The 12,538-nt window shown below is 37.1% G+C and overlaps 2 protein-coding genes across 8 annotated transcripts in view; both read right to left on the reverse strand.

The window, feature by feature from the left end:
- The window catches only part of LOC104799126 (rho GTPase-activating protein 6), a 9,134-nt gene extending 6,877 nt beyond the window's left edge, over positions 1–2,257 (reverse strand). For 2 of the 4 annotated variants that reach the window (XM_010521499.2, XM_010521497.2), the window contains exons 1-3: positions 1,893–2,257; positions 712–748; positions 504–580 (exon numbers count right to left, since the gene is read on the reverse strand). In XM_010521499.2, the coding sequence (XP_010519801.1) occupies positions 504–580; positions 712–748; positions 1,893–1,946 (168 nt within the window). In that variant the 5' untranslated portion in view covers positions 1,947–2,257. The remainder of the gene's footprint in view (positions 1–503; positions 581–711; positions 749–1,892) is intronic. The other 2 variants (XM_010521498.2, XM_010521500.2) reach the window with 2 other exon arrangements.
- A 1,629-nt stretch (positions 2,258–3,886) lies between these two features.
- On the reverse strand, positions 3,887–12,257 carry LOC104799128 (rho GTPase-activating protein 7). 4 transcript variants are annotated; one of them, XM_010521502.2, is made up of 22 exons: positions 11,845–12,251; positions 10,935–10,947; positions 10,670–10,746; positions 10,043–10,113; positions 9,895–9,973; positions 9,616–9,760; positions 9,398–9,517; positions 9,030–9,107; positions 8,809–8,864; positions 8,661–8,730; positions 8,445–8,532; positions 7,942–8,185; positions 7,637–7,858; positions 7,039–7,350; positions 6,720–6,769; positions 6,541–6,601; positions 6,375–6,458; positions 6,180–6,290; positions 5,956–6,098; positions 5,559–5,628; positions 5,269–5,484; positions 3,887–4,471 (listed from the first exon to the last, which is right to left on the reverse strand). In XM_010521502.2, exons 1-22 carry the CDS (start codon positions 11,896–11,898, stop codon positions 4,295–4,297), a joined length of 2,541 nt encoding a protein of 846 aa, XP_010519804.1. In that variant the 5' UTR covers positions 11,899–12,251; the 3' UTR covers positions 3,887–4,294. The 4 variants fall into 4 exon arrangements, with proteins under 4 accessions (XP_010519804.1, XP_010519803.1, XP_019056364.1 ...); XM_010521501.2 differs by having other exon boundaries at positions 10,911–10,947; XM_019200819.1 differs by lacking the exons at positions 10,670–10,746; positions 10,935–10,947; positions 11,845–12,251 and having other exon boundaries at positions 9,895–9,926; positions 10,043–10,081.
- Positions 12,258–12,538: the final 281 nt, after the last annotated feature.

A 12,538-nucleotide genomic window follows, 5' to 3' on the forward strand; every position in this document is an offset into this window, starting at 1 on the left:
GGAAAGAGAGACAAGAAAACATATATAATGAAGAAAGTAACAACTGGAAGATTACATGTAATGTAGGGCATAATCATGAGACAAAACATTGAAAAGAACTTAGTGATCATCAGCAAGGATTTTGCTGTAATGCTGTATAAAAACTAGAATTTATTATTAAGAGCTTACAACACTATAAGTGAAGATTGGATCCTACAGAATCTTCTAATAGCAGCCCTCAAATAAATAAAAAAACTACAGTTGGAAATAAACATGAAATTGACATAACTCAATACAAAATTCTACTACCATCACCATGAGAGGGTAAGGCCAGGTAGTTTCAATAACACAGTATCTGAATCAGCAAAAACGTTGCTTTATGCCGATATATCTAGCTATGAGGGAGGCCACACAGTTAGACCAAAGGCTTTTCTATAATGTAATCATGTTTTAGTTGTCGAATAATGAGAAGAAAAGGACAGTCATCCGATATTACAGCATAACATCCAATATTAAATACTCACTGGATCATTTTTGAAAAAGACCAAAGAAGTTCTTGTAAGGATGAACCACCGCTTCTTCCAAGACTTCCAACCTAGTCCTTTGAATCAAAATGCGAGAAACGATATATCAAACAGACCACAAGATGGCAATAGCTAAAGAATCAATTCTGAAGCAGACAAGCATTGCAAACTTGAGTCTTAATGAATAATGAGAAAAACAAGAGCTTACCTTTTGAGGATATAAATAAAGGACCACTCTTAAAAACCTGCCAAAATAGTAATGTTAATTTAAATAAGAGATGACCATGAGCTCACAGTATTTCCTATTTCAAATAACAAATAGATTAGTTGAAGCTGCAGACGTAAACAGCACTCATAGTCTCAAACTCATACAAGAATTCAAGTTCCTTCTAGGGTTATCTGGAAAAGAAATTTAGCTTGAGCTACAATGAACGACATTGACAGAAGTTAATTGGCCATTATCTGCTTCTGTTTTTCATCTAAACAAAAGCTGTCTTTCAAACATCAGGCACCATTTCCAATAAAAAGAAGAGTTCCTTTAACAGCATATCCCTTCAACTCCTGGAAGTCTCTCCATTCCTTTCAAGCTAAAGAACCTAAAAGATATGTGGTTTTCAATTACCTAAGCCAGGTGTTTAAAAATGACAGGGATATCTGTTGCCATAAAGTATTAGAGCATAATAAGTGAGATAAATAGCAACAAACATAACCGAAAGACCAATAATGTCTCTCACAAATTTTCAAAGCTACTTATTCGTTCCTTTTATTCTTTGCCCCATGGGTTCACAGCATATAAGCATCTGCATAAACAAATTACAGAAAACAGATACATGCTTCCAGTTGCGGAGAGAAGTTACCGAAGGATATCCTGATGAAGATGATTAGTAGAAAATACTTAAATGACCCAAACTAAGTCTACAGCCTCGAGAAGGGATAATAAGCACGGTTTTTAATCATATACGAATACGGTTTTCCTTCTGGATGATGTGCTTTTGACTAGATTTGAACAAATACTTTGGGGTTTCACAAGCTTACTGGTACTCAAGCCAAGGTTGATTTTCAAAGAAACAATACACAAAAAATGTTTAAACCCACAATCTATATGGCATTATAAGTCTACAGTTTTTGTTCTCTTTCAAGTCATTGGCTCCAAACTGAGTTTCCAACTCACGACAACCAATTTGGAAATCTGACTCTAATAATATCACTAATCGAGAGCTCATTTGTTCAATTTGTATACTTCTTCGTATCACAGATTTACAAAGTACACTATTTAGATTTACCAGCTTCGGACAAGATCCAACACATTTCCTCATCAACATCCCACTTTCTCAGCAGCCAAACAGATAACAAAAAGCAGAAACAAATCAAAACAGAGACTCCACTCACCGTATTCGAAGCTCCGAGTCGTGGCCGCTCCAGAGCCGCTAAAGAAACCTCCATTGCGGACTACAGTAAATAAGCATCAACCAACCCCAGGAGTTCACAAAAATTCAAAACCTAATGTTTCATTTCCGATTCCAGTAGCAAAAGAAACCACCAAGCTACTTTCTATTTCTCTCTCTCTCCTCTCGGTTCCACAGACACAGCATACCATACCCATTACATCGAAGCTTCTCCCCAGATTTCCGCCATTTTTTCAGTTAATTCTCGCACATCAACGTGGTTTGGTGCCCAGCAAATCCGCTTGAGAGATGAACGAAACCAGAGAAGCTTTTTCTTTTGGCCAACTGCAACTGCAGCTGAAGAGAGAAGATGAGGGTCAGGTACAGTGAGGTGTAGTCTATTTCTGTGCATCGGACCAGTAAAAACGTGCCACGACAACGACAGATCATTTTAACTTCTGCCGTGTAATTTTAAATTCCGTGATGTCATTAAATATTTCAAAAAAAATACTCTAACTTTATAATTTTGATAAAAAAATATTGGGTTAAATATACATTCAACTTTTTAAACCAATCTAAAAAAACACTAAACTTTTTAAATGATCCAAAACATACATAAATTTTTCTACGATTATTAGTGATAAAAAAAATACATAAACTTTTTTCGATTGTAAAAAAACTAAATAAAATAATCTGAACGGTCGGTTACGGGTTAATCGGTTACGGTTATTTCGGATTCGGTTATTTCGGGTTATTAAAACTCATAACCAAACGGTTAATTAATTTTATTCGGTTCGGTTCGGTTTTGTCTATTTAAAACTATAACTAAACTATAACCAAATAAAGATTCGGTTCGGTTCGGTTTCGATTCAGTTATAATATTTAAAAAATCAATTCATTTATAATTAAAAAATATTCAAATATAATATATTATAAAATATTATCATAATTATTTTAACATATAAAATAATAATATTTAAATTTATATTTTGATATAAAACTATTAAATAAATAAAGATCGTTTTTTTTCTAATGTTTATATCATACAAACTTTAAAAACAATAATAACAATGATAAAATGCATTTAAAATATAATAAAACAATTATTAAAACAAGAATATAAACATTCATATATGTATATAAATATATATAAATGAAGATATACAAACAGTTCGGTTCGGTTCGGTTAATTCAGTTTATAAAAATTTATAACCAAATGGTTAATAATTTTTAATCGATTCGGTTCGGTTCGGGTTCGGTTATTTCGGGTTTCAAAAAATCATAACCAAACGGTTATTTAATTTTATTCGGTTCGGTTCGATTCGGGTATTTATCGGTCGGGTTCGGTTCGGTTATTCGGGTTTGGTTATTTTGCCCACCCTACCACGTCATTCGTTTTGTTTATTTTGATAATCGTAGAAGAGTTAAGTGTTTATTTTGTCAAAATTAAAAAATTTAATGTTTATTTGATAAAATAAAAAATTCAGTATTTTTTTTGTCAAAATTTAAAATTTCAGTATTTTTTTGGAGATTTTCTTAATATTTAATTATTTGTATGTTTTTTATATTAAAAGGTGATAGTTACATTCAAATATGTAAATCTACAAAAAGATTAGAACCCAATTATATTCAATTAATTCTCTTGTAACCAAATTTTAACTAAATCTAAATCTAATATAAAAACAAAAAAAAGAATATAAATAAAATAAATTTAATAAAAATCAAGTACGAAGGAAATCCAAATATATCACTTTTAATTTTTAAAATAAAAAAAAAGGAATCGGAAAATAATCAAAACTAAATGAGAGAAATCTGAAATGTTAGATAGTTTCAACTTAATTTGTAGTCCCAATCCCTATATGTTTATAAATTAGCATGAAAGGAGCGTCCATGTGATGCGAAGTGAAGGTGTAACTAACAATATCTGATGAAATATCTTCACTTCAAAAGCCAATTTCGCTTCGACTGTCAAAAGGAGGAGTAATTTGCACGGAGAGATAAAAAAAAGTATTTGGAGTAATTTACACAATGGTCCCTGTACTTTGAAAACTCGGAGAAAATGGGATGACATTTAGCGCCTGGTTCCTACCTTAGAAAACCACTTACAAGAACAAACCATATATTCTCACACAGAAAATGCAATTACAAGATGATTACATACACAGAATGATGGCTCATGAAAAGGGTCATACTCCAAACAGAACTCAACCTCTTTTTTTTTTTTTCCGATTATTACTTGCGGGAGGAGAAGAATGGAATTTCAGGGTTATGTGAGGAATCATAGAAAAGAGGAAGAGGAAGCAGCACAAGAGAAGAGAAAACTATACTGGAATCTTTAAAAGGATGTACAGAGCAGAGAAGGACGACTGAGTGGATAAATGGGAGGGACATGCTTTAGTAGTTAGTTTAGTTCCAAGGTGGAGAAGATGATGGTCTGTGGATGAAATCTTGTGAAGATGAGCCGTAGTTGAGGTCGAGGTTCTGGAGCTGCTCCATGAGCTGCGAACGTCGCTCCTTGAAGAAATCCAGACGTGTCGTTAACTCCACCAGAGCTGCAGATGGAAGCCTCGGGTATTCTGTCATCTGCAACACATGTCATGGTTAAACATTTGAGTTATCCATAGCCCAAGGAAATAAAGCGGGGAATTTCATCTTTTTAAGTGTTGGTGTGCCTTGCTGAAATAAATTATCCACATCCTAACTGTTAGATTTAAATGGTTTGCAAGTTAATGTATTGGACTTCTATCTATCTATCTATCTATCTATCTATCTATCTATCTATCTATCTATCTATATATATATAGAGAGAGAGAGAGGATTTCTACTAGACAGACTTCAATTCAAAAGGGGTTGTTACTCGGCAGCGGATTGAGACCTCAAAGGGTTCAATCAGTTCTAGTCTCAAAAGGTTCGATAAGTTCAGTTTTCTGTCGACTGCAGATAGAAAAGCCAAAAAAGGGTACGGCTTCTTCTGCTTTACACACTTGAATCTCTATTCGTAATATTCCGAAGCCTCTTTCCTAATCATGTTGTTCCACCATTTTGGTCAGTGCCAGAACATTGTTAGCCAATGGAAAGATGAAGAGCAATTCATTTGCTAAGTTGTGGTTGTAGTTAGTACTAGACTCCAAACCATGGGTAAGGGTTTGTTCCTATCAAACGTACAGTGAGCTCGGCCATTATCCACTGCAACTGGACCACCAAAACTAACCAGTCTACGGCCAAGCAGAAAGAGTTGCTCTGCAGTCTTGACTATACTGTCAGTCCAAACGCATCATCCTCGACTAATTTACTTCTACCTAACGAAGAATAGCTAATGATGAAAAAGGCATCACCCTTGATCAAGAGAACTGGTGAAAGCAAAGAGGAAAAGGTCTTACATCTACTGTTCTTGAAGTGGAAGGAACAGATGGGGAATCTATGGCTGGAAGCTCATCCAAAGGCATATTCAAGGACGCTTCAATGTTCACAGAGTCAATCAAGTTCGTTGATTCTGGTACTTGTTGACGAGGTGATTGTCTGCTATTGCAAACAGGCCCAACACCTGCAGATCCCGCTGCTCTACTATTTCTCCATTCTGTCCCTAGGAAACTCTCCTACAGTTTAACAGAATTTTGGACAATTATAGTTTAATCTAAAAAATAAATAATTAAAAATAAATAAGAGATACCTCGGTTCTTTGTTTTCTTTCATTATTTACAAAGGCAAGGGTGGAATCAAAATCTTGCTGAAGAAACCTCCTGCAGAAATGGGACATATTTTAACGAAGAAAAATATAAAACTAATCATATTTTAGCACATACGTGACAGGCTTCTCAAAAGATCGAATGTAATCATCTCAACTTTAAAAGAGCTTGTGATCGATAAGCTAGTATAGTATACTTAATCTGAAGAGTAAGATCTTCATTGAGATCAATAAAGAAGTGACTACTGATGAAATAAAGTTCAAAACATCAAAGCTTACCATACCAAGGATGAGTCATCTCTAAAATCTAAAGATAAAATGGGGAAGAAGTACAAGACAAAGTAATTCAACTCATATTTGCCGATTTTGATTGTGGAGATACCGATTATTATCGCGTGTGTCGGAGAGGGTTCCGAAGTGAGTCTGGCGTTGCTGGCTAAGCTGATGGTGTAGTTCTGCAACCTTCTGTTTCAACCGGGCCACATCAGCCTCAGCCAGAGCAATCTCCTCAAGCTCAGCCCTTGTCTTCACAATAATAATGGTAGAGAGTGTTTTACCATAGCTAGAATTTCAACTGGAAAAGGACAAAATTTGGTTCATACTTACGTTAGAATCCATGCCACGTGAGCTAAAATGTCCAGAAGACATGCTCAAACCGACCTCCAGTGCAGCCCGGAGATCTCTCTCGGCTTGCAGCTGCTCTTGTAAACTTGACACCTATTCAAGTATTCCACAAGGTAAGCTCAACCTGTAAATGAATTCCTTTTTCATCTAACTTAAAAACATAGAAAAAGATCGTACATCTTGTTCAAGTGCCAAGCGACGTTCATGCAAGGCCTGTTTCCTTCTTTCCAAGCTAGCCTGTAATATCGCATTCCCTCTCGCCTATTACAAATAATAACAGTGGAGTTATCACCTTTAATAACTCAGCAGATAACTCAACGTTTTCAGCAGCAGACTATTTTACCTCCTTTGCAATTCTTTGCCGCAATTCATTTTTCGTGATCTCCAGCCTTTGTATAGCAAGCCTATACACAATGGATTAACCATTTGAGACAACATAGATAAAAGTAGCATAATCACCAAATGAAACCACAGAGAAAAATAATTAGAGATGATGGATACAATCAAGAGCGAAAGTCTTACTCATCCTCTCCTGAAGAATCAAATGATCCATTTGTAGGCGTCTTTTTTGCCTGTGCCAAAGAAATTGCACAAAACAAAGGTTATACAAGATTCCCAAGAATACAGAGCCTTTTTGGCCTATACTCTTCTATGGTCGAGTGAGATCAGAACAACTACAGTCACATGACAGAATTTTTTAATAAACCTCCTCAACACAAGTTACAACCAGAGAAAATAAGAAGGTTGGAGTTTTCTTAATTCACACACTTATATTGTGCGTCAAATCAGCTGCATGAAGTACAAAAATCCTAACTGTTTTACAAGATAACTGAACACTTACATTGCCCCGACCCCAGAATGTTGTCCGCTTTGTGTTGACAGAGGAGCCTGTACCCTTAATCGTGGATTTACCACTCGATGATTCAAGTCCAGGAGCAGCCAGAGTCGTCCCTGGAGTGCCAATGTGTGAGAAACATGAATTTTCCCCGTCTATGGCTGGACCATCATCTCCTTTCTTTTCTCTAGCTAGTTGGCCCAAGGCACGGGCAATATGATTATTCCTCACAAGAGGATCAGTTTGCAAGTTTGAATGCCCAATTCGACCGGTGATATCTCTTGGTGATTCAACATCGGAGTCATCAGCAATAAATCCCTACGAAAAAAGTTCATACAATTGAGAAAATCATACAGCTCTCAATTATGTGATACCATGGAACAATACCCAAATAAGATTAACCACAACAGAGGAGATCGTACAGCTGCAGATAGCTAAGGAAGGCATGATCCATATCATAACCAACAGTGAGTATCACTCTAAAATCGAGGCATTTCGGTATATCAAAGGAATATGACGAACAAATATTATCACACAACCTTGGCATGTATGCATGAATTAATTGAGGGGGTAGGGAGGTCAAGTTGGGCAAAACGAAATGAACCTTGTAGTCGTAGAGATCGCAGCCTGCATAACCACTGCTCTCGGTCATTTTTCCACTGAGTGCACGTTCATTATCATCATCGGTTACTGGCTCGACATCATTCTCCACATTATGACATCCACCAACTTTCACGTCTAAGTTTTCATCATCACTTGAATCATCAGGGCCACTATTTCCGATATGTGAATCAGTAGAAATTGAGCATCTTCGTACATTCCCTTCCTGAAAGATCACAGATAAGCAATACAGTTGCATCGAAGGAATTTAATCGAAATCGCAATGATCTGACTCTGAGCCTATCTTACATCAAATATGTTATCATGCTCCTCCAAAAGAATTGTAATGATGGATTGAGCATTATTAGCAGCATTAGCAGCAGCAAGAAGCTGAGCAGAATTATCTTCACTGGTTTCAAATTCGTCTTCTAAATCACATTCACCGGCTACTAGAGGACGTAGGAGCAATGGAGCCATGCAGGCAGCTACAGCAGATGCTGTCATTCGATTCTCGTGAGAATGAGATGAGATAGTATGCATCATCTTTAAAATCCTGCATAGTATTATATCAAGCTAAACATAAGCGTTTCTGAAGAAATTTCAGAAAGGGTTCTCAAGCATCCTTGCTCATGGAAGCCAGATTGATTACATCTAGCAGATAAACTGACTAGGAAGTGGTCAAGCAGTTTTAATTTGCAAATGATTAACAAGCAAAATTGTATGCAGCATCTATTGAATATTATAAACATTTCACCATATCAGAATCAGATAGATGGCAAAAAAAAGGCTTCAAAGTGCATCTGGAAACATACCGTTGTAGTAAACGTCTGTTAGGCTCAGGAAATGTTTCCACTATAGCAGAGCGCAGTGAACTAATCCCAGCTTCCTTAGAATCAATTTCTGATTAAAAAAATTAAAATTGCCAGCAAAGGTGTTAACGTCACAGAATTCCTTTCAAAGACTTAACATATATACATCACTGCAAATAGTCTTTATTGTAAAGGAATGAGCAGAAAGAAGGAACTCACTGTATGCTTCCAGCAGAGCAGTGCAACATGATGCTGGAACCGGAGAAGAAGGCAATTCCCTCAGAACATGCTGCAGATAAAGTAAAGTTGGCTAAACATGTACTAAATAGTGGAATTGAACATTGCAACATAGACATGAAGAAACTACCTTAATACAGTCTCCAATGACATGCGGATCCTCGTCACCACTGAACTCTGTTTTACCTATGAAAAATTATTTGGAGAAAGAAGGAAATAAGGTGAAAAACTCATTGGCATGGGTACACATCAGAATTACCAGGGAAGTGTAAGATGATATAAACATAAGCCCAACCCCGACATAACATAATTAAATTTATCGAGCAAGAAAACAATTTGCGAAGGATATACCTTGTTCGTATTCTTGGACTCTACGTTCCACCTCCTCGACATCCGCAGACTGTCTTAAAATTCCTTCAACATTTGTTCCTGAAGGGGCAAAAAACCAAGAAGCCAAAAGAAAGCAGCGGTTAAATAACTGAACACATTTGCAAAAGAAAAGGAAATTCATATGTTCCTGAATGTTAGAAGAAACTTTGAGACTGGTCATACGAGATAACGAGAACCCAAAAATACCAAAGAATCTAAGCACTGGAAGGACACTGCCCACGACAGGAAAGACGGAGTGGGGGCCTTCGGAATCAAAAGGGGCATTTAACCATCAAAACCTTGAGCATAACAGGCAAACCACAAAGCACAATGATGGCCAAGAAACATACCATACTTCTCAAGGAACTGGAGAGCTTTCTCAAGAAATGAGGGACTTCCATCAATATCTTCAAGAGCAAGCAAGATTGGCCTTCCAACAACCAAGGATTTAACAGGACGCTTATCCCTCCCTAAGTGACCGAAACCATTAATAATTGTAGGCAAAGTTTGACAGATTATGGGAAATAAATTAGTGATTATAAAAGCAGTAAGATGTGTTGGAACAAACATTGATGAAAGGATCCTTCGAGAGACTCATTGGTATCGGCACGGAATATTCCATTGTGACCCATGACAAGTGCTGCATTAGGAGCCTGTGCGAGGGCTTGTTCGAGAGCAGCCTTCCACTCGTACAAATCTTCTGATGTCTCAGCCTACATGATCCAGATTGGAAATGAAAAGAGAAATTAAAACCGGACAAGGGAGCAGCCACCACGGTAACTAGACCATGCTGAAATTAAATGTCTATACGATATGAGATTAGATTCTTATGTGGATATTGAAGTACCTTGAGAGTGAAAGCTCTCCCATCACGCCCATCTGGAAACAACACTGTCAACAATTTTTTATCCTCTCTCACCACAACACTGAAAACGAGAATGTGTAAGTAGAATTCCATGGACTCTGTTCTAAACAGCTGGAAGTATACTACATACCTCCCAGAATTATTTAAGTCAATGCCTCCCAGCGTTAAGTTAACTTCACCACCCTTTTGTGGTAATGCACTCTGCAAAACATTTTAATCAGCTTCCTAGATCACCATTACAATAACCTTACCCTACATTTGCAAGGACACAAATACAGATCCATGTAAATACAGGAACCATTTATATTGGGGGCTCACAAACATTTGCCAAGATAACAAACATTAGGAAACATAACTTGAATACAGGAATGTCTATGCATTCTTTTACATGTATTTAAGAGAAAGTGCTGTTCTAGGTAACAATCCCCAAAGAGGGGGATCCAATAGAAAAACAAAATCTTAGACCCAAATAAAAGTGTTGCCTGTATACCATGTTATACCATGTAAAGTAACTGTGGTTACAATACAAGTTATAGAAGCACATTGTACATTTTGTTACTTAGTCTGATACAATGAGAAAATATATGCGACTTCAACACTACAGAATAACTTTCCAAACGAATTAGACAACTCAAACCACATTCTTTCTTAACATATCTATGTTATCTCTGATGCACGGAGTTATGTGACTTCTGAAGGTAATTAATATTTTTTCCCATGGTGTAAGCAAATATGCAAAGTGAGAGCAAATACTAACAGGGTCATTTTTTAAGAAGACCAAAGAAGTGCGTGTGAGTATGAACCAGCGCTTCTTCCAAGACTTCCATCCTAGCCCTGTAGAGCAGAATATCAGAAGCAACGTTTCAATGGACTTGAAGATCGATTGCTACAAGGAAATAGTTTCATTTCTGCAGTAACTGATAGAAAAAATACAGTGAAGATTGAAAATTGAACATAAAATAGGTAGATAAAACAAATCAAAAGTCCCTGTGAATTACCTTTTGAGGATATGAAGAGCGGACCACTCTTAAAAACCTGCCATAATATAAATGGGATAGATAACATTAATGATCAACATAAGTTTCAGCAATCAAATATACATTTCAAAACATGGAGAAAACAGGTAGAACCAAATGATGGGTTGTAAAATCAACAGAAGGCTTGAAATCTTTCTCCATTCTGTTGCCAGGATCAAAGTCCATGCACTACTCATCGGTTAATTGAAATGCCATCAAAATTCAAATACAGAAACCCTTAAACTTTGCATACTATGGTTGTCCACTTTCCCTCTGAAATCAGCAATTCAATTCCAGGGATTCGACGAAAAGGAATTATGTGGAATCACCGATCACTAACTAAAATACACATCTAATAAATCCCCACAAATCACTAACAAAAGCAGCTGTCCATCAACTTAGTTGCTCTTTTGATGTCTTGGTAATGTACCCAACACCAATCCCATAAATTCTGTCAAGATGCACCGAAAAACTTCCAGGTTGGTGATATAGGCTTCCAAGACTGATTACCACTAAAAAAAAAAGTCCTCATATGACACCATCGCGGTTCTCCAACCACATGTACCAAAAACAACAAACAGATATGGCCTAGCAAAGGTCAAGCTCAATGCAATGTCAAAGTTCCCAAGAACAGCCCCTGTCAATCATAATGCAGGTTTTTTCTTACACTACAGTGAGACTAAACAGAGATTTCCAAACTTTTCCTTTGGATGTTTACGGTCGGACTGAGATTCGAAGAAACTGAATCGTGGATACAATTCCAGTACCACTATCAGCACATTCCCAGATTACAGAAACATTTTGCGATCTACTCTCTCTCTCTCTCTCTGCCATTATCACTTCACTTACTCCGCAACCAAGCAAGAAAAATGAGAAAACAAATACGACAACTGTTGTAGCCCAGAAACTTCACTACCGTATTCGAAGTTCCACCTCGTGGCCGCTCCAAAGCCGCTACAGAAGTCTCCATTTCCACAAATGCATAATCACGGATTCAACCTCGAAGCGGAATCCAGTTCGATCCAGAAAACCCAAAACTAGGGTTTTCCTCTTCGATGCGAAAAAAAGGAAGAACAAGACAACGAACGATAAACTACAATTCACAAATCACCAACCCAGGCTACTCTCTCTCTCTCTCTCTCTCCATTTCCAATCTTTCTCTTCAACAGCATTGAAGAATCACGCACTGGAGAGAAAACCCGCAATCAATTTTCTCCCATTTCCCCGCGACTCACGGGATGTTTACCCGATCCTGTGTGAGATTTTGCTAGAGAGAAAAAAAAGGGAAGAGGCTTTGCTTTACACCTACTTCAGCTGTAGTCTGTAGAGCGAAAGGGAAGATGGGTTATGAGTGTCGGAGAAGTCACGGGTCAGGTCCAGCGAGTAAACCGTAGCGTATTATTCCCTCCGACCAATGCGAGAATGCCACGTCAGCAACACACAAGTGTAATCCTCCTGCTCTCCACTTGGCATGGCATTTGAGTGATCCTTGATCATGTCCTGCGATTAGCCTCTAATTACATACGAACCGTATAATCTCTTACATTATCCTCTGCTCTCCACCTTTAATCATGTATTGTTTGAGGATATACAATATATTTATATTTTTA

This window comes from Tarenaya hassleriana, unplaced genomic scaffold (genome assembly GCF_000463585.1).
Source record: "Tarenaya hassleriana unplaced genomic scaffold, ASM46358v1 Cleome6, whole genome shotgun sequence".
In the NCBI taxonomy this organism is placed as follows: domain Eukaryota; kingdom Viridiplantae; phylum Streptophyta; class Magnoliopsida; order Brassicales; family Cleomaceae; genus Tarenaya; species Tarenaya hassleriana.

Coding starts and splice junctions, on each gene's coding strand:
- LOC104799128 (XM_010521501.2), bottom strand. CDS start 11,898: ATGGAGACTTCTGTAGCGGCTTTGGAGCGGCCACGAGGTGGAACTTCG. Junction 6,459..6,540: donor GGCAAAGAATTGCAAAGGAG/GTAAAATAGTCT, acceptor TATTTGTAATAG/GCGAGAGGGAATGCGATATT. Junction 5,485..5,558: donor AAAGAAAACAAAGAACCGAG/GTATCTCTTATT, acceptor GTTAAACTGTAG/GAGAGTTTCCTAGGGACAGA.